General features: G+C 38.8%; 1 protein-coding gene across 5 annotated transcripts in view; it reads left to right on the top strand.

Moving 5' to 3' along the window:
• CUL2 (cullin 2) overlaps positions 1 to 22189 on the top strand; it is a 52771-nt gene that overhangs the window by 10346 nt on the left and 20236 nt on the right. For 4 of the 5 annotated variants that reach the window (XM_080338978.1, XM_080338979.1, XM_080338981.1 and 1 more), the window contains exons 5-11: positions 4274 to 4379; positions 12154 to 12236; positions 15023 to 15109; positions 18465 to 18561; positions 18655 to 18765; positions 19990 to 20152; positions 21276 to 21400. In XM_080338978.1, coding sequence (XP_080195104.1) covers positions 4274 to 4379; positions 12154 to 12236; positions 15023 to 15109; positions 18465 to 18561; positions 18655 to 18765; positions 19990 to 20152; positions 21276 to 21400 — 772 coding nt within the window. The remainder of the gene's footprint in view (positions 1 to 4273; positions 4380 to 12153; positions 12237 to 15022; positions 15110 to 18464; positions 18562 to 18654; positions 18766 to 19989; positions 20153 to 21275; positions 21401 to 22189) is intronic. The other variant, XM_080338980.1, reaches the window with a different exon arrangement.

Below are 22189 nucleotides of genomic sequence, written 5' to 3'. Positions count from 1 at the left end.
TAGAATTTTAGTATATGCAGTGCTTTGTTGTAATGAAGTGACTTTGATTTATTAGCTAATTCTCAAATTGTGGAAGACTACTTGAACCCTATTTTACAGATCTGTAGACCAACAAATACTTGATCTGTGCTTAAGAATGAATCGGAGCAGATACTGGATTATGAAAATTTCCAGTGCTGTGAGCTTCGGTGTGCACTACTACACATGTTAAAGCATTCTGCTTGTATAAAGCGTAGTGGTTCTGCTGCTTTTAGTGTAGCTCTTGTGAAGACCATTGCGTGTTTTCATTGAAACATTAAAAAAAAGAGTAGGTGATCTCTGAAGGTTGTCCATTTGAACCTTATGCTCGGAGCTGGGCTAGCGTCAAAGTTAAATCAGGTTGCTTAAGGTTTTGTTGAGTCAAATTCTGAGCTCCTTTAAGGACAGAGGTTTTGCTGCCTTTGAGCAGCCTGTTTTAGTGCTTGATGACTCTAATTCTAAAAAAATCCTCCTGCGTGCCTGTTTGAAATTCATCCTGCTGCAACTTGGGCCCATTGTTTCTTGTCCTTTTTCTGTGCTTCTCTGAGAAGAGTTCATCTTATGTATGTCTCATGCTCTGCACCCTAGCTATTTCAGTGAGCTTTCTCTGGACTCTTCCTTCATTTTTCTGGATCTGTTGTATTTGAGTACTCAGAACTGGTTGTAGCATTCCAGGTATGTCCTCACAAGTGCCAAGGGAACAAGCACCTCCCTTGACTTGTTGATACGCTCTCGCTGGTACCACCACGGAGGTGGTTGGTTCACTGTCAGCTCCACAAGACAAACTGCTAACTTGGTATCCGCCCATGAGGAACTCTGTTCATAACTGGTCCCAAATAGATTTAGCACCAATGGCCCTATGAGTGCACATGGAAATTACTGAAAACATTAATACAATTGCTAATTCCTGTTGTACAGTAATGAACCCATTTGTCACTTCGTGATGTGGTTGTGTGCGCATTCTGTAGTTTGCAGAGCAATTTAATTGAGCAAATGGTAGGTTGAAGAAAATCTTAAAAAACAAACTGAAAGCTTATGAAAACTAACTCTAATAATTAGTTATGGTTTGTTTGGTTTTTTAAGTACCTTCTGTACATCAGAAGAGTAAATGATGTTGCCTCATAGGGTCTTTATCCTTCCATTTCTCTGTCCATGAACACTTGCAGTGAGCGGCCTGTGAAAATCGTTAGCAGGGTTTTCTCGGTGCCAATTTCTGAAAGCAGTTTCCTCAGCACTTGGTCAGGTTTATTCCTGTATACTGTTCTTCTAGATTCATGTGCCATTTTGGGGATCAGTGTAGCAGTCTGACTATGTGGGTAGAAGTGGGGCAGGGTGAGGGGGAAAAAAAGCAAAATGCACAAATACACAAAAAAGTGGTTACTCAAAAGTTTCTTCTTTGGAGAGCTTTCAGAGGAAGAAAAAAAATATGAATAGAGGGCATCTATCCTTTTTGCTTAAAAAAGTATGGTGCTTCTAGAAATACATATAGTCACATGTGTTGTTTTGTGGTGTCATATAATGGATGGACAAAGACTTAAGGAGGTAAATACTTTTGGCTTTATCGTGGAGAACATAATAACCAGGTGCTGACTTGGGACAGGTACACTCTTAGGCTTATTACAGTCAAGCTGAATTTCACAATGTCTATTTTACCAACGCTAATATTTGTTTTTTATCCAGGAGTGTGTAATTCAAACTACTAAAAGCAAATAAAACTTTAAAAGAGAAACAATCTAGATCTAATCCCTCTGACAAGGCTTTGCAAAGTCTGTAGCCCAAGGACACTGTGGGCTATTGACACATGGAAACATTGCTTTGGAAATGTGGTCATTGTTTCTAGAATAGTAGCCTGTGGTTAGACTGTCCTTGGTTGATCTAAAAGTACCAAATACATGAAAGTTACTAGGTAACCTGTCCCAATAATTAGCTACACTTCTAACTAGTTTTTGCAGTGTGTTTTGGTTTTTTTTTTTTCTAAATTCTTTCTTAAATAACTTATCCATTTATTTTGCTGAATTACCAAATCCTTTATATTTGAAAAAAATCGCCCACAAAAATACTTACATACCAGATATTTTCCTGATATTGTTAATTGAGATGGAACAATGCCTTTCAGCATTCCACTGTAAAGCAGGTATTTGTTTTGAATGAGCCTTGTAACACTCTTCTAAGTTCCAAACTTTTAAACTTCTTTCTGGAGTGGAAGCTTGGTGGGTGTGCTTTGAGGTTTGGGTACCAAAATGTATGTTGCTTTGCAAATACCATGAAAGGAAACAAACCTCAATTTTCTCATCTTGTTTGCCATTTCCCTCATCAGACAGTAGAGCATAAGCCTGCACAGGTGTGCTCTCATGTAATGGGGCATGAGCTGTGTGATCAGGCATTTCAAATTTTCACCTGCAGGTTTTATCTCAAAAGAAGCAAGAGTCTGTGGGTGATTTCTGGTATTATCAATTCATGCCCAATCCTTGTCTCCTCAGTAAGTTACAGGTGAATTTTATGGATTGTCTCCTAAAAGTAAGAAATGCAGAGGAAGTATTTGAGGTAGTTATTCAAGGTGAAAAATGGTTTGTGACTTCAGTGGAGAAGTTGATTCGAGATTATACTATTTGCACGTCCTTTGCAGTTATTTGCTTATGCTTGTTCTGGAAGTTGATGGTAAAAGTAGGAGAAGGGGAGAACAGATGTGGCCAAATTTGGTTTTGCTTTTGAGGCAGAGACACTCTTGCCACAAGTGGTTCTGCCTGCCCACTTCTTGCCACCCCCTTCTTGCTTGAATCAAGTAGATCTTTGCAGGGCTACTTATCTAGGTTAAACTTGTTTGTTTACTTCTGGTTACATCAGTTTTAAGACGGATCAGTTGCCCAATCTGGATTTGTTGAGAAGTCGTGGAAGAGAGATGGTGTGAATGAGCCTGGGGCTTTCCTTTTTAGCAAGCTTAGCGGGGGAAAAAGCAGCATGGCAGCTGCTGGCTTTGTTCACATGGAGGTGTGGGAAATATCATCAAGGAGTGTGCCTGCTTGAGGCTTGTGTTCCAGCTATCCTGGGCGACCACACAAGTTTTGTGTGAAATGTCAGGCCTGTAGCCTTAAACATGGACTTGCATTTACAATTTATGCTGATTGTTGACTGTAGCAGAGCGTTTTACAGTCATTTATGAGACTCTGGAGTCCAAAAGCAGGTTAGGCCACTGTATTCCAGTTTCTCACCACTGTACTATCACAAGTTCCTTCTTTGGTCTCTGTGGTATCCTAAATTCTTTAAAGTTCATGGGTTTCCACAGTGTGTTTCTCCTTTTCTTGTTTGCCTGTTGTTTGCCTTCCTGCCCAGTGTTCAGACACCACTAGTCTGGTGCAGCCTCTGAAACCTAAATCTCTTAAAACTCTTCAGTGTCTGAAACTGGGCATCTCAAAACTGCTAGTTGGATCAGAATTTAAAACAAAAATTCTCAGTTACCTCATTTAACCACTAACATAACAAATATTATAAGTGTACTTATGAAATTATTAGAATTTATTTCCCAGATGTCTGTAAAGGAGGAGAATGGTTAACTTCAAAAATGTTACTGAGAATTAAGAGGGAAGTTTTAGCACGTCTTTTAAAAAAACTATGCGTAGAATAGTAAATATTAAATACTAAAATTTTAAAAAAGCATTGATAACATTTCTCCTTTGTAACTGTTATTTTGCAGACATTATTTTAATTAAAATTTGTAATACAGCCATTTGCTAGTTATCGTGACCTGAGTAAGGGATCATAACTGACAAAAATTGTCGCTGTAAAAATTGACAGTATTTTTGTGTTTTAGTCTGAGAGAAATGCAAAATAATAAACAGTGCAGGTAGAAGAAAATACGTTTTACTTAAAAATATCTGATAGTCAGGGATGTTTTTCTAGCATGTATGAGTAATATGGCAGTGTATATTGAGAGGCTGGATTCTTACACAAGTGTATGGCACACCAAGAAAATGCTGACTGATATATCAGGCTGTTGTTTGCTATCTCAGCTACTAACACTGTACTGGTTTTATATAATGTAAGGTCTTTTAAACTGAAGTAATTTCTTTTTTAAGAATTTCCTGCAGATAGCAATGGCATTGGTTAGAAGAGGTTCTCTTTTGTGATGTGGAAGACATTCCACAGTCCCAAATTTATTTAAAAAAAAAAATCAAACAACAACAAAAATCAAACAAACAAACAAAAGCACCGAACTTAAATTTTGCGTGTTTTCATTGGTGTATCTTTATTTTTGTAGGTACCTCAACACACAGTTTATTAAGAAGAACAAATTGACTGAAGCTGATCTTCAGTATGGTTATGGAGGGGTGGATATGAATGAACCGTTGATGGAAATAGGAGAGGTAAGTATCCCTGAAAGTGATATTGGTTATAAACTACATTCAGCAGCTCTACAAGTCCAGCTTTGTCCTTTTAAGTTTTGTCTGTGTCACAGAATCTGAATAGTTAAATACGGTAGAATATGAAAGTGCTGAACCCTTTGTAAAATGAGAAAAATATAGTGACCGGGTTGGGGGGAAGCTCTTCCTTGCCCCTCTGACTTGTGGGATGTGCATCCTTATCAGTAACCCTTGAAATATTACTTCTTTTAGGCTTGTATTTCTTGAAGTCACAAAATATAGCAGCTTTTTTTGAGATTAGTCTTCTGTGATACTGCACATCTTATTTTCTAATGCAAGTTGTTTTGTACTTCTATTGTAGCAACTGGGATAGAGATTTTGAACAAAAAGGTAGACATTCTGTGCACAAAAGTATGATGTAGGGTGGGCTTGTTTTTAAATAAAAAAGGTAATCTGAGGTAAGCACAAGGATGTTGACACAGTAATGTAAGTTGAGGAGGCTGAGAGTAGTTTTTAAATAACTATAAAATGGAAAAAATTGTTAGCAGTAGGACTGTATGTTCTGAGAGACCACTCTGTGCACTTCAGCTATGCAGAAGTGAAGTATACATTGTTTCTGTCACTTCACAGCTACTCTTACCGTGAAATATAAGAAAGTAAAATGAAAAGACAATTTTACAGTAAAAAGAAATACCAAATTTTTCACAATAAAGTGTTTCAGTATGTTGTTAAGAAGATTTTGAAAACACCTTTTCAGTCTCAGTCACAACAAAACCACAATTCTGAATATGGTTGAGTAGAAAGTTTTCTTTTGAATGCTTGTGCATGTATCTCTTTGCCTTGTGTCTGTATATATACACACTGCTAAATGGATAGTTCATTTTATTCTCTAGTGGTGTATTGTTTTTTCCTTTACATTTGCCTTTTTATCTAAAAGGGAAGCGAATGCGTCTTTTGGTTTGGAAAGCTAGAGAAAATGTGTGTGTGGTTTTTTTTTGTTTGTTTGTTTGATTTGTTTTATTTTTTGGTTGTTGTTGTTCTCTTTTTCTTAATGTCAGAACTTGTCCTGTCAGTGGTTAGTGTTCTAGCTCTTTGGTTTCATTGTTTTAAGTAGGAGATCTCTGCTGCCTTTAGTTAAGAGTGAGGAGAGACTGTGGTACATGAGGAAGCATCTTCTGTGCTTCTGGCCCAGCTGTGCAGCTGATGAAGATATCACTGCCCAATGAAATTGCCAACCCTCTGACAGGTTGGGGGCAGTTAGAAAAGCACCAGAAACATGATACAGTTTAAGTCAAGGCATTTCAGGAAAGGAAATTCTTCTCTTGCTTACCTGTACTGTTTCCAAGGCTTGCTAGTCTATGGCATCAGTGAAGGCTTGTCCGAGCTTGGAAGTGGATACTGCTGCACTGTTTGTGGTATCTTGAAAATGGCATAAATGTTATTCCTCATTTTCTCAGACTGAGATCTAGCCAAGTCTGTCCCAACAATAGGCAGCAGTGCTCCTTAGCACTGTGTGAATGTCTGTTAGTTCAGCTGCTATGTGGGCTGGGAGTAGATGTGGGCTTGTGCTTGGGACTGAGTGATGCTGATGGGTTAGTGAATTCTTCCCCCATTTCAGTGTGCTGCTCCATTCTGAGCTATCACCCAAAGGATGATACTGGCAAGTTGTTTTCAGAGCTTTATGCCATAGGGTATGTTTACCAAAGAAGAACAAACAGCAGACCTGATAATTCAGCTTTTTTTTTTGAGTATTCTGTCTTCCTCGTGTTTAAGGAATCATAAGCAGGGGAGGACAATGGTGTACACTTTTCTTCAGGCTTCCCAGCAGTTGTCCTTAGGATGGTACATCCCTAGCTCATCATTTGAGCAGGTTATGGGGAGGGTCAAGATTCTTAATCTGTAGCTGGCAGCCTTTGATTTTAGATTAAGATCTTCAGATCATGATGTCTGGAATTCTACTAATGAGGTTTTCATTATCTCACTCCCCAAGACTCCTTCCATTTGTATTTGCCAAATATTGTCTTTGTGTAGTAGTGGGAGGTAAATTTCAGATCTTGAGGCAGCAAAATTAATCTCTGTTCATTACTGATGTAGGGTTAGGTTTATGGTAGTTACTCCTTTGCCCTGAAAAGGAATGGAGTCCTACATGCAAGTAGTTTAATGCATTAAATTGTGGTACTGTTTCGATGAATTCATTGTCCCAGAAATAAAAGTAGTTCACATTTATTGACCTACAAGGCATGCACCAAGTTTATCACATCTTTGTTTTGAAAGTGTTTTCTTTTTCGTTATGATTCCTGTTTACGATTCCATCTTTCATTCTTTGGCTTGCACTAAGGAGTTTGACAGAAATCTTTATTTCAGCTGTTCATCACTTTATAATGGAAGGAATTATTGTTTACCCCTTTTTAGATATGAGATGATGTGTCCTTTATCTACCCAAGAGCAAACATGCTTATTTTATAAGTAGTTCTAATCAGTCTCAGCATGAAGTTACAGAAATAGTGTCCAGTATTTGTAGAAGCAGAGCTGTACTTTTATGTACTAAAATTTGTCTCAATGTCACTCCTGAGTGCTAATGAAACTTTGAGAGCTTTTCAGTAATCTTAAATGAGGACATGTTTGCCTAGTTCTTCTGGGATGTGTAACAGTAGGTACATACAAGAGACCAGAGCTGTGTATGTGATGTGTATGGGCATTGCTTCAGACAGTTTATCATCCCAATAAGCATTCCAGACATTCAGTAATTGTTGTACTAGGAAGAATACAGGATGAGATCATTCAATGAAAGTCATCTGCCAGTGCTTGCAAGAGGCTTGGGTGGGTTTTTTTGGTCTGTATGTTATAAATGCACAGTGAAGGATACTGCTTTTGCTGAGTTGAGCTCCTTTTATGAGTTTCAGACTTCTGATTTCTTGATGTCTCTGTGGAAGCCCTGAGCTAGAAGGCAATTAAGATGTGCGTCCTGTTTGGTTTGTTTCTTTTCTCCCATCATGAGGCAACAGATTATGGAAAATGGAGGAATCTGCTGTGTTCCGTCCCTCTCTTCAAGGATAAAAAGTCTCTTGATCAAGTTGCTGGATTGACCTGTCTGTAGTTTACCTGACAAGAAAATTCTAAGAGGCAGCTTAAAGCTGTTTTAGATTGGTAGATCATGTGTGAGAGGGACCATACTAGAGACTGCATTGCTATATAGTGTTACCTGAGGTCATCCCGTTTACCTCATAGTCACAAACTGTGTCATTCCATTTTTGTTCTCCACAAGTACCTTCTTTCAGTGTTCTCTGCTGGATGAGTTCCTGATGGCTTAGGGAAACTGTTTCCCTCTAACAGTTCTACTACTACTCTCCATAAGGCAAGACACTGAAAATCACTTCGAAGACAACTTGGATTTCGAGATGTTATATCTCTTTTGATTTATAAGCAAACCTTTACTTCTTCTTTGAACCTGCTTATGATGCCATTGGGTCAGCTTTACCTCCCAGACTTTTGTATCCTATATTACAGCACAGGAGCTGGATAGCTGTGACAGAGCAAGTTCATTTGTCTGCTCTTGAGAATGAAGATTAGTTTCACAAAATGGTCAGATCATATACCTAGTTGAAAGCTGGATGCCTCTTTTCAGTATTTTCATTTTTACAGCTAAGGACCTGTTAGTTGTGTCAAAAGTTTCTTAGCAGCAATATTCCCTCTGTCCTCACTGATTTTGGACATTTAATTTTTTCTAAGTCTACTACTCACTGGTAGGTGATTTTAGAGGTCTCAAATGTGTGTATTTTCCCCATGTGAGGGATTGCATTATCCCCTTTGGGCTTTAAATCTGATTTTGACTTGCTTGTAAAAACTCCTTTGAACAACTGTGGTTGTGTCTTTAAAACCTGTATGTTTTGAGAGCAATTACTTCACCCAACAGAGTTTGAGATATTTGAGTCTGTTTGATTAATCCTCTGATATATTAGGAATAGGGTGACCTATCCCTCATATGAAGATGATTTGAATTCCATTTAAGTCAAGCATTAGCTTGCCAGTGACTCTGCTTAAGCAGGCCCAGCAAATCAACACATGGCTAAGCTACTGGTGTCATGGGTGGAATGCTGTTTTTTCTGACCATGGGAAAGTCAGTCCTTTGTCAGGTCTCTTAACACCCAACGGAATGCATCTCTCACAGAAGGGGAAAAGGGTGCTTGCTCAGGGGCCAGCAAGGCTGATTGATAGGGCTTTAAACTAGATTGGAAGGGGGAAGGAGGTGGTAGCAGGCAGATCAGTGATGAGCAGTAGGATGGCACACCAAAGCCTGAGAAGGCGCATGGCAGGGGGATTCCTCAGACTGTGCCACGAGGTGAAGGGCACAATCAACCACACTGGAAGTGCTTCTACACTAATGCGCACAGCATGAGGAAAAAGCAAGATGAACTAGGAACCTTGGCCCAGTCCCAGGGATATGATATAATTGGCATTAGCGAAACCTGGTGGGATGAATCCTATGACTATTGCGCGATGATGGACAGATACAGGAGGGAAAGGCGGGAGGGTGGCATTGTATGTAGCAGAGGGGCTGGAGTGCTTGGAGCTGGCAGCTGGTGATGGCAAAGTTGAAAGCCTCTGGGTAATGATTAAGGATCAGACAAATAAAGCAGATGTCATTATGGGTGTCTACTGTAGGCCACCCAGCCAGAATGATGACACTGAGTTATTCTTTAAGGAACTAAGTGAAACCTCCAAATAATCTGTCCTTGTCCTTATGGGGGACTTTAACTTGCTGGATGTCAACTGGGAATATCACACAGCTGGCAGCAAAAGGTCCAGAAGATTGCTGAAGCATCTGGACAATAACTTGGTGCAGGTACTAAGGGAACTGACCAAGAAAGGTGCCTTCCTAGATTTGCTACTCACTAACAGGAGATGTGGTGACCAGTGGCTCCCTTGGCCACAGCGACCATGAAGAAATCAGGTTTAAAATCTTTGCTAATGGGAGGAAAACTTCAAGCAATACCTTAATACTAGCTATGAGGAGAGCAGACTTCAGGCTGCTCAGAGAAATAATTAGTAAGATTCCTTGGGAAGAAACTTTTGAAGGTGTTGGGGTCCATCAGTGTTGGCCATTTTTTAAGTACCACCTACTAAGAGCACAGGACCAGGCCATCCCAAAATGCCGAAAATCTAGCAGACAAGGTAAAAAGCCAGCCTGGTTGAACAGGGATCTTCTTCTTGAAATACAGTGAAAAAATAAATTACAGGATCAGTGGAAGCAAGGTCAGTCAATGTGAGAGGACTACAAAGATGCTGCTCGCCATTGTAGGGAGGAAATTCGTGCTGCCCAAGCTGAAGTAGAATTGAAGCTGGCCAATACTGTGAAGGACAATAAAAAAGGCTTTTAAAAACACAGTAATGGCAAAAGGCAAGCTAGAAATAACATTGGCCTGTTAATTGATGAGCACAGTCACCTTATTAACAGGGACATAGACAAATCTGAGATGTTTAATGCTTTCTTTGCTTCAGTGTTCAACACCAATGATGGACTTGGGGGCCCCATAACTCTGGGCTGGAAAACCATGACTGAGAACGATAAATTCCCAGTCAATCCAGAACATGTACAGAATCTGCTACTCCAGCTAGATCCCTACAAGTTGATGGGGCCCGATGGGATTCATCCAAGGATGCTTAAAGAGCTGGCTGACATCATAGCGAGACCTCTCTCTGTGATTTTTCTATGCTCTTGGGAATCTGAAGAGCTTCCCAAAGACTGGAAGCTGGCAAACATTGTCCCAATCTACAAGAAGGGCAACAGGGATGACCCTGGCAACTACAGGCCTGTCAGCCTCACTTCTGTGCCTGGCAAAATCATGGAGAAGATTGTTCTGGGAGTTATTGAAAAACATCTGAACGACAATGCAGTCATTGGTCGCAGCCAGCATGGGTTCATGAGGGGAAAGTCTTGCCTGACCAACTTAATTTCATTCTACGACAAGGTTACCCACCTAGTCGACCAAGGGAAGCCTGTTGACGTGATCTTTTTGGATTTCAGTAAACCCTTTGATACTGTCTCTCACAGTATTCTCCAGGACAAGGTGTCCAACATGCAGCTGGGTAAACACACAATGCAGTGGGTGAGCAATTGGCTGATGGACTGGGCTCAAAGGGTTCTATTAAATGAAGTCAAGTTGGGCTGATGACCAGTTACTAGGGCGTTCCACAGGGAACCGTCTTAGGGCCAGCACTCTTCAATGTCTTCATACTTGACTTGGACACAGGACTTGAGAGATTGCTTAGCAAGTTTGCTGATGACACAAAACTGGGGGGAGCTATTGATACTCCTGAGGGCAGAGAAGCCCTGCAAAGGGATCTGAACAAATTGGAGAACTGGGCAATCACCAACCACATGAAGTTCAACAAAAGCAAGTGCCGGATTTTGCACCTGGGACACAGCAACCCTGGCTGTAAATACAGCCTGGAGGATGAGATGCTGGAAAGCAGCTCTGCAGAGAGGGATCTGGGGGTTCTGGTTGATGGCAAGTTGAACATGAACCAACAGTGTCCCTGGCAGCCAAGAGGGACCCATGTCCTGGGTGCATCCAGCACAGCATGGCCAGCCAGGCAGGGAGGGTGTTGTCCTGCTCTGCTCCGCACTGGTGCGGCCTCACCTGGAGCTTTGTGTGCAAGTCTGGGTGACACAGGATAAAAAAGATACTGGAGAGTGTCCAGAAGAGACTATGAAGTTGGTGAAGGGTTTGGAGAGGAAGCCGTATGAGGAGCAGCTAAAGTCACTGGGTTTGTTCAGCTTGGAGAAGAGGAGACTAAGAGAAGAACTCATCGCAGCTACAGCTTCCTCACAAGAGGAGGCAGAGGGGCAGGCACTGATCTCTCCTCTCTTGTGATCAGTGACAGAACCCGAGGGAATGTCAGGAAGATGTGCCAAGGGAGGTTTAGGCTTGACATTAGTAAAAAGTTCTTCACCCAGAGGGTGGTGGAGCGCTGGAACAGGCTCCCAGGGAGGTGTCATGGCCCCAAGCCTGACAATGCTCAAGAAGAGACTGGACAACACCCTCAGACACATGGTGTGAACTGTGGGGTTGTCATATGCAGGAACAGGAGTTGGACTCGATCCTTGTGGGTCCCCTCGACTCAGGACATTCTAAGATTCTAAGCTGTACTCATCTTAGTTTGGAGATGCTTTCTGTGTGCTGATGTAAGGCTTCTGTATCTTTTACTACTGACAAACTGGCCAAGAGACATTCTCTGTTGTCAGCCGAGGCTTATTTTGCCATCATTTTTAGAAACACTGGTGTCTGCACACATTCAAACACTTCAGGTAGAAAGGCATGTCACTTACCTATTACTGTGCACATTTTATTTGTATTTACACTCAAAACTTGCCCTCATAACTGACCTGCTTAGAGTCCTTATATGTGTTTGAGAATCTTTGACAGAGTGGAACCAAGGAACAAATCAGTCCTATGAGGTGTGTAGGAAGCGCGTGTTTAAACATGCCTGACTAGAAATGCTATGTCTGACATCGATAAGCATACAGATCTATGTCAACTTCATCCACGTGCAGTCAGATGTTCTAGGAAAAAAAAAAGATAACATAATATATTAATATTTTGACAAATGGTGTGTGTGAGGGAGGCAAACAAAGGAATTTTAAAAAGGAGAAATAAGAGGGTATCTAACAATTTAATTTAAAAAATCCTGAATGGGGAATTGTGTCATCTTTGGTATTGTTTGGGGAATTTTTTGGTATTTGTTATTGATATAAACTTGTGTTGTGTCTTGACAGCTAGCTCTTGATATGTGGAGAAAATTAATGATTGAGCCACTACAGGCCATCCTTATTCGGATGCTCCTCCGAGAAATCAAAAAGTGAGTGTTTGATTATTTTTTACTTTTACACGATGTGGGTCTGTTGCACTTGTTTACTTTGAAAAATCTGGGTACTTTGACCAAATTCTTTGGGTTTTTTTTAAGGTGGCTTGTTATCTAATGATGATGTTCTTTAACTTCTCTCGTAGCTACATATTTGTGGTTTACATGTGTAGAAAAAGACCCTGAAAAGGAAATAGGTAATTCACTGTAACCTGTGCGTGGTGGTCTTTTCTGTTTCAGCAACTCTTCTTATCAATGGGATTGAGGAGTAGTTAGAATAATTCTGCAGGTCACATAGGATGCCTTTTACCTTTTTCTCTGCCTGATGCTGACTGCTTCTGGCTTCTGTGCTGTTAGTAAACTTAAGGACCAGGACCTAGGCAAAGATTTGCCGAAGCCAGAAAAGCTGTGTTGTTTTGCATGGGACCCAAAACAATTCTTGGTTATCTGCCAGGATAAGCAGTATTGGCCAGCTTCTGGGTTTCTTTTGTTCAGACGAGTAACTTCACTTAACATTTTTGGTGCTATACTTGAATGAAATGGAAATAATTATTTTGCTGCACTTTGAGGGAATTTATTCTTTTATTTCTGAATACTGTTCTTACTTTTAAACAAAGACCCTGCTACTTACAGGGCTTGAGGCTTTCTAATTTTGATTTAAAACCTTTCCACTATTTAACCCCTAAAGGATCTTCTTATTTGTGAATAAACAGAAATTTTGAATAAAGTACAGACCTTGTGTGTAGCTGTAAGTTCCATCAGTTTCTACACTTTTACTGCTGTTTAAGGTACCTCTGGAGTTGCCTGATGATTGGGGTTTTTTTTAAGAGATTGTGTGCCAGACTCAGGTTACCCAGGCTAGTGTAGGTAAACTGAGAAAGAGGTAATTTGGCTGATTGAGGTGCCTTGGACATGTACTTGGTCAGAAAAAATGCTGTATTTATAAGGCATTTAAAAATCTGATTTTAATACTATAATTTTATTTTTCTATCCTGAATTAAACATTTGCAACTAAGTAACTGTCATGATGACCCTCTCAGATGATATTTCTGAAGTCAAGAAGCGTTTATTTGCTTTCAGTTGTTGAACCATGCTTCCTTTGTAATCAGTGCTAATACTATTTTATCCATATGTTTACTGTAACAATTTATTTTTACTAAATGAAGACTCCATAATTCATGGTGAAGAAAATTCTGCTTTGTTATATGAAGCACAGTGACACTGAAGACTCATTTTAGTCCATCTGTTTATTTCACTGGTGGATGGGAGTGGAAATCTGTGTTAAAACCTTTTTCAACAGACATCTGACGACTCTTAAAAGTGATGGTATTTACCTTGAGGCTGACTGCAAACCTCACTAGGGTACTTAGATCAAGACTGTCACTGGCTCCATGGTGCATTAGTTGATGTTGTTATTAAACCATTTGGAAAGTTTTAAATAAAACTTGAGTCATTGCCTCTAATGTTTGAATCTGTTTTGTTGTTTTTTCTCCCTCTCCTATGAAGGATTCTTTTGTGTTATCTCAAAGAAGTTAATTCAGCTTTGTTTCTCAAAATATATATCTAACAATTCATATTAGGTTTGTTGTAGCCACTTTGTGATCTGCATATCATGTAATGGACTAAATAAGAGAGAACTTATAGCCGCTCTTCCCAGTTTGGTGAAATGCAGGACTTGCTGTGGCCGTTGTGAGAATGGCTTTGGCATGTAACTGTGGGCTTGCTGCTGTTCCTTGCTGTGATTCCAGTGGTTAATACAGTTTGTAAGAGGCAGTTTTAAAGACTCTGCTGCAAATGGCTGTTAAGTGTGTTTTATCATTGAGTTCAGCAATTCAGGGATTAAACAAGGTTGTTAAAGAAGTGGAGATCAATAAGTTGTATCTGTGAGAGCTGCAAGAATATGCATGGGAAAATTATTACCTAAAAAATTTAATAAAATTACTAATACTTTTACATACTTAGAAACTTCTCCGTTAGATGCCTTCTTAAGGGTGGTACTTAAGTGTGTATGTGGTTCAATGTATTAAAATATTTTACAAAAAAAATTAAAATATAAATAGATGGAACAGTTGAATTTCTTATAAACAGAAGATTTTGTGTAGTATACAACCATATATGGAGTTGATAACCAACATTGTAGTCAATTGGTTGCATATAAAAGTATGTTTATTAATGTACTGGAAAAAGTAGGGGGAGCAGAGGCACCAAGTTTGCTTAGGGGTTTTATTTTATCAGTGTATTTAACTGGAATTTTGAAAAGATTTCTGACTCAAATCTTGAGCACATTGGCTTTTTAGAAGCTATAAACTTGTGCAATACGTTTAATAATAATAAAATTATTATTAAATAGTTAAAATAAATAATAAACTTTTTCGGTCCGTGAAAATAAAAACATAGCAGCAGTGACTTGTGGTTCAGCTCAACAAGATGGCTAAATTGATCTAAGAGTTTGCTGATGCCAAAAAGGATCAGGTTATGCTCTTCTACCTTTCTTGTGAATTTGGTGCCGACCTAGTCCTTTAGAGAACCAACTCAACCACTAATATGACAGAAAACCATCTTGGCTAATATTTCTTCAGATTGGCATGATGAGTCAGTTCATCAAAGAATTAGATGAGTGCCAAAGCAACACAAGAGAAATACCAGAGGCCTGTGACTGAGCAGAATTAGTTTCCTTAAACTGCAGAGAATTGTTAAATCACTTAAGCCTGTCTTGTCTGACTGCATTCCTCTTTATATTATAGAGTTCTGAATATAACACACTTTCTTCCCCCTCCCTCTAGCCCAAGCACTCCTCCTACAAGGCAAGCTGAATATCAACTTACGCATTTTTGTTCCAACACAACAGGAAGCCGACAAGATCTTGAATTGTGAGAAAATTCATCTATGAAATTCTTAAACAGAAATAATTTGGAAGTCATTCAGGTGCTATCTCAAATGACAGTGTGATTAGTACAGACTAACCAGGAGAGGCTTCTCTACTAAAGATAACTAACACTTCCTAACTAACTGAACCTATTCTTGTATAAGCTGATACATTATTTATGTAATTTGTTTGAAAGGAAAGCTATTGGACGTTAATAACTTTTTAAAAAGGGTTTGAAACAGGCTCTTCTAGTTCACAGTGAATTCTGTAGTTAGTTGGTCTCAATAGGTCATTGGTCTGACACAGCAGAGTGCTTTTTTGAATGATGGAATCTTCTTTTAATTAATACAGTATTTATTATTACACCTAAAACTTTGTGTTCTATGGGGCTATAGTAATACACTGTACAATATATGTTAAACTTCCACTGTTAGCTTTACTCTTAAGATGGGAACAAGATGGAGTTAATATAAAACAGTATAATGTCCTTGAGTTTGTGTTTTGTAGTTTTCTCCATTTGTTTTGAAAAAAAGAAACTCTACAGCAGCAGAATTAGTGGAACTTGTGTTTTTAGTGCTTTATCTTTCTGTCCACATTCCCCACCAAACATCATCATTCCCTCTTACCCTCCCAAGATGTCCCGTGACATCCCCGTTTCAAACTGTGTGGCAGCTGCCCTGTACCTGTAGCATCAATATTGCTGACTGCTGCTAAGGAAAATGTACACTTAATAGACTTTTGCCTTGGTGGGGTCACCAGTTTCACTTATTTTAATTTAGCAGATACTCTTTACTACAGCTTTCATGAAAATCATCTTTGAAGCTTCTGTAACTTGTAAAATTTCTGTCAGATTTTGTTGAAACTCAACCATTTGTGTTACAAGGTCTAGGGAGCAGAGTGCTTTTGCTGTAAATTAAAACCTGAAGATGCTGCCAAAGTGGAAAGAATGATGGTTTTGTGACATATGCTATTTATCTCGGAAATAGTGTAGCTTTTCAGAAAGGTTCATAATGAAGTTTACAACATGGTTCTGTCAATAAATTTTGTGACAACCTTGCTGGAAATGTGTACTACCTATGGAGGAAATCTATATTGACCTACTAAAAATTCTGTTAAGGGGGTGGGAGGGGAAATGGGGAGTGTGGGCAAAAACATCCTTACATGATCCTGGCAGTTGTTCCAGATTTGTCATTTGATTGGCAACCACATCCTCACTATCTCTGTATTCAGAAGCAGATCTAGATTTTTTTTTTCTCTCGTTGTGTACTACCAGCTGCCCAAAAGGGAGGCAAGACCGGTTCCACGTTGTTCCTTTTTGTCTATTGCCTTCATGCTGTCTGGCCTTTGCTTCAAAAGCTTGTCTCCCCCTTTGCAGCTCTTCCATGGCACATCTGCCTCCCGTACTTTTACAGCTTTTTCCTAATGATACATGGACCTCTGAGTCCCCTGGGCTGACCTTTGCTGGCCACTCTTCTCCTGCATCCATGTGGACTGAGCTCTGTGAAGTGGCCTGTGAATGGAGCAGAGAGGAGCTGGGTCTACATCTGTAACAACAGTAATGCTTCTTGTGTTTGAGCCATTATTATCTTCCCAGGTCCAGAACCCCACGTGCTGGACTGTCTCTTGAGAGAGCCCTGCTTTTAATATGCTTAACTCATAGTTATCTGACTTCCTGCAGCCCATGACATGGTGCTGTGTTCACAGGCTCCCTGTGACCTGCAGCTTTGCCATGGTCTGTGGCCCCTCTGGGATGGAGGTCCAGGCCCAGTTCTTCTTTTCTGTGACATGCTGCTCCATCAGCCATTGTATAATCAGCCCAGCAGAGGGACGTCGCCAGGAAGGTGGGGCAGGATTACATGTGCCCAAACCCAGATTTATTCTGTTGGTTCGGCCACCAGAACCAGCGGAAATCTTCCTTTCTCCCAGGGGAGAAAAAATGCAACTGTACCTGCTGGAGCAGTTACCCATTAGGTCAGGTCATTTGTAATGGGTGACCGATCTGCATGAACCATCCAGTGACTGCTCACGATCTGTTAGAGAGCCAGTTCTTTCCACCCATCATGAGCTTAAATTTTCAAATCATGGGACACAGTATTTAAAAGCAATACACGTAACTAACAGTGTTGTGGCCATATGAATATGGTGTGGTATGTGTAACAGGATGACTACTGGTGTGATTGTCCTGGGAAACCTCCCTTGCTCATGGGCATCCTCTGGAGATCTTGTAAGTTCCAAACCACCATAAATGAAATTAGCAAAATTATTTCTCCCACATTCCACTCCAGCCTAGATGGGTATATGGTAATGTTTGGGTTTGAGGTATTTTTGCTGGCTTTACTTTTTTAATTTTTCCTTTTAATTTCTTTTTTTTAAAAATCACTTATGTGTATGACTCTCCTATACCAACGTAAGTTTCTAACAGAGAACTCATTGTCTTTTCAGTGTAGTCTGGGTAAAGTAGAAGTTCTTATTCTATATACACGTATATGTGTGTACATATGTATTTTGAAAAAGAAAACCTTTGAAATTACAACTGCTCATGCTTGGGTGTAAATATAGTTTTATAAATCATATTTTATCCAATTTAACACCTTAGGAGTTAAGGAATATTTTTTACTTCTTTGTAAACAGTATGTGAAAGGTGGTCTTTTGTTAGAACAGTTCATGTTTTAAGAAAGTCTCTGCTGCTCTGAGTGTGGGTCTGTTATTTCCAGTCTTTGCAAAGGAGTGCACACTATTTTCAGCATGCACAACACTTACATTTATTACTTTTGTTTTCAACTGAATGGGACTAAAGATAATATTTTTTTCACTTAAACTTGTTCATTTGAAACAAAGAACTTGACTGAAAAACTTAAGTTTTTCCTTTTCCAATGTATGACTGAAGATTCTGATGATGTGCCAAATACATTTTTTGTTCCACGTGGCATCTATATGTTGACTGGTAGATATTCAGAAGAGGAAATAGCCTGCCTCTAGGTGTCATGTTGGCAAAAATGGGGGTTTTTTGGCAGGGTCGGAGTGTGAGGTTAGTCTATTTGATAAAGGCTACAGATATAGAATGGAATTGTTTGTAACTTCTAAAGTACTTGGTTAGAGTAGATAATTTGGAATACTTTACATCCTTAGCAAACACTTGGAAATGTCATGACCTGCAAATGCTTCTGAATAGTTGTGAATTGCTATCTCAACGGAAGAAAGAGTGCATTTTTATTTTAAGATTAATCTTCTTCCATTTTGCCATTCGAAGCAGAGGAATTTACTGGAAAATGTTTTCGTCTAATATTATTTCATTCAACTATCAGATGAGTTACACTAGATACCTACATTCTCATGAATGTTTGCTTTGCCTGTTTCAGTGATCGCTGTGGAGAAGACCCAAACCAGAAAGTAATCCATGGGGTTATTAACTCCTTTGTTCATGTTGAACAGTATAAGAAAAAATTCCCCCTAAAGGTAGATATGTGTTTCTGATTTATATTCTTTAATTTTGAATGTCAATATCTAGTATATGTATTATTTGTCCTTTAAAAAAATTCTCCCTCTTAGTTTTATCAGGAAATTTTTGAGTGTCCTTTTCTGAATGAAACAGGGGAGTATTATAAACAAGAAGCTTCAAATTTATTGCAAGAGTCAAATTGCTCACAATACATGGAGAAGGTAAGAGATTCTTCCAAAAACATGCAATAACTAAAATCTAATATTATCAATTTACTGATGATACATGTTTTCCTGCACAGTTTTTATAGTTGTTCTTTGTTGCATGCTTTCATGCAATTTAAGCTATGCATTTTGATAGCATGGTTAATCTGAATACAAACTACAATCCTTGCTTATAGATTGACTGTCAGCTTCAAAATAATTCATAGTAAATGATAAATGTATTTCTCAGGCTTCCTCACTTCCTTATTTTCCTTCTGTTTGTAGTAGCATAAATTGAGAGCTTTAGCAATGTAACGTTTGAGAAGACTATGTGGTAGAGTTGTTACAGAGCATTGTTAACAATTACATATTCTGAGGTGGATTTTGTTTTGCTTTGTGGTATATAAAGTCAGGTTGTGGTTAAATTACTTGTAATTCTTATACCTTGCTTGAGAAAGCAAAGATTAATACAAGACTAGGAGTCAGTCCTCATTGCTGTGCTGTCCGTGCTAACAAGATAAGAGGAGCTGAGGCCAAGGCTGTGAGATCGCGTCTAACCATAAGGACCATAAGCTAATGGTTGCACACCTGAGGTGAAATTTAGGAACAGACTAAGACTTCAATTAACCAAAAGAAAGGCAGGTTCATTTTGTCTGTCATTAGCAGTCTGCAGCTGCACCACTCTCACTAGGGTCCCCTTGTACTCACTGGATATGAGAACTGTATGTCAGTGTTCATATGACTTACTCTGTGATAATGCCTATTTCCTTCATTGAAGTTAGAAAGAGAGGTTTTTTTAGTAGCTCAGATGTACACCTATACCTTTTGAGCAGATGTTTACATACAAACAAGTGGGTTTAGAACAATAAAGTGATTCTTATAGTCATATAATTAGGTATTGTGGTAAAACTTTCTCAGGAGGAATAAGAAGTGTGGTAGGAGAAACTGGGGAAGACTGGTCACAAAGTTGAAGGGAAGAAGAAATTTTGAGAACTACCGAGTGCTGTTAGACATCTAGTAGTGACTAAGCCTAGTCAGTACTCAGAGTAGAAGATTATATTAATTCAATAACAGCCTGATTCAGAAGAGCAAATTTAATTTTTTAGCATCCCAAACAAGTTATTTTTTAACTTTGTTACTTATTCATGTCTTGCAGTCTACACACATATACTGTTGTATATTCGTGGTTCTATATTGGTTGTTAGTATTTCATCAGCTCTCAGTTTAAAAACTTGTCTGCAGGTTTTAGGTAGATTAAAAGATGAAGAAATGCGGTGTCGGAAATACTTGCATCCCAGCTCATACAGCAAAGTGATCCATGAATGCCAACAGAGGATGGTAGCCGATCACTTGCAGTTTCTACATGCAGAATGTCACAATATTATCAGACAAGAGAAAAGAAGTGGTAAGTCGCAGTGGTCACAAAAAGCATGAAGTAGTTTTTGTTTTATTCAATCAATGTTGCGATTTCATATATTTATTAAGTGATCTTATATGTGCTTAAGCATTTTCAACTAATATATTACTTATCTAGAAAGCCCTATTAAGCCCTGGATGACGTTTTTCTTTTACCATGTAATTAATTTTTACTCTGCCAAATATATGGTCAAAACCTTCTTTTTACTGCTAACAGCCCTTCTTTCAGCCAATACTCTTTCTCTTTCCTTGTCTTAGTCAGCTTAAAACCACTGAAGTCCTGTGTCCTGTAGAACTGATCATATTTTATGCTTGTGTTTTCATTTGTAAACCAATGGCTCTGTCTTTACAGATTTCTTCATCATCATTTGACAGGTCAGGTTTATAAAATATTTTGGCTGCTTTTCGTAGCCATTTTTTATTGTCCTGAATCTTTTGTCACCTCTCTTCCCAAATCCTTTTTACAGAAGCAGATGCTCTTATATTTGTGTTACCTGCCTGATTAAAAAATTAGGATTCGCGATGACTACATGCCTCTTAGCCTTGAAAGAATGCTCTTGCATGGAAGGTGGTATTGATTATGTGAAACAAATTATCTTTGACAGTCAAATTCAAACTATATCTAATAATAGTGTTCATTTTCCAGAGAGCTTTGCAAATTTGATCAGAGCTTGGATCCTTTTTTATGGGGAAAAAAAAAATAGCAGTTGCTTTTTCTAACCTAAGAAAAATCTCAAGCCACCACTGGAAGAAAAGAAAAAAATCAAGAGGATACCTAAACTGATGTTAATCAGCTGCTGCTGAGGGAGTTTTAAGGAGGCGAAGGGTTAAAATAAACTGGCACAAAAGTTACACACTAGCCCACCTCTCCTCAATAAGCAGTATTGGAAGAGTGAGGCAGTTGCAGTGGCAGTGCTCAGTAAATACTGGTTTTAGCCCTACTCTTTCCTTTTTTTCTTTTGTCAGTGATCCAGTGTATGTTAATTTTTTTGTTTTTTTTTAAAACAGTTGGTCTTGTCTTTGAAAAGTTCTGTGTGAAATTTTGATACTATATTGAGTGTTGATATTTAGTGTTTCTAAGCCTATTCTATAAAAATGTATCTCTGTTACAGACATGGCAAATATGTATACTCTACTTCGTGCTGTGTCAAGTGGTTTACCTCATATGATTCAGGAACTACAAAACCATATCCATGATGAGGGCCTTAGAGCAACCAGCAATCTTTCTCAGGAAAATGTGAGTTTCCTCAGGCAACTGACATTGCCTGTTTGATTAACATTCCTCCTGAAATGTTTGCCTTTTTCTTTTTAGTCTATTCTGTTGCTTCAATTTTGTCTATATGAAAATTGGTCTGGAATATTATGGATAAATTCTGACTTCTAATCTGCACACTTAGCTGTGCAGCACATATCTATCCTGAGAGCTGATTGTTGTAGTCTAACCAGAAACAACTACAGCCAGATATTTCTCGTTGTCTGTTTAATGCTGTCATGGCAAGTAGGTCCTTTTGTTCCATGTATGTATTTTTGTCCTGACTTTCTCTAAGTCACTGATATTTGCTGTTTGGATATGTGGAACAAATGATTCCATTTAGTTTAATTATGTGTTATTTGTAAAGACCTGACATCCTGTCCTGACTTCAGTGTGGTGTTTTTCACTGATAGTGTTGTAGTCTCATATTTTAATGCGATTTCTGAAAATACCATAGCTTAATTATTTTCCTAAAGTATGTTAAACTTTTTTCAGTTCGTATGTATTTGAATTATTCAATTCCATTTTTGATCCTTGAGCATTGCTTTTCAGAAAAGAAGAAACAAGCTTTCATTTGGCATTATATCTGTACATGTAAACATCTTGCTATGTAGATCTGTGCTCACTTTAGGATGGTAACTTTAGCCACATGGTGTTTCTATCTATAATAATACATAGATACAAACTATTGTAAATTCACTCTTTCATTGACTGCACAGGAGTGTTTACTCTTCCATAACTCCTGTGTGCATACTAACAATAGTCTCTAGTAGT

This window comes from Nesoenas mayeri, assembly GCF_963082525.1.
Source record: "Nesoenas mayeri genome assembly, chromosome: 2".
NCBI classification, from domain to species: domain Eukaryota; kingdom Metazoa; phylum Chordata; class Aves; order Columbiformes; family Columbidae; genus Nesoenas; species Nesoenas mayeri.
The sequence above is the reverse complement of the archived record's forward strand: the minus strand, read 5'-3'. Positions and strand labels throughout refer to the sequence as shown.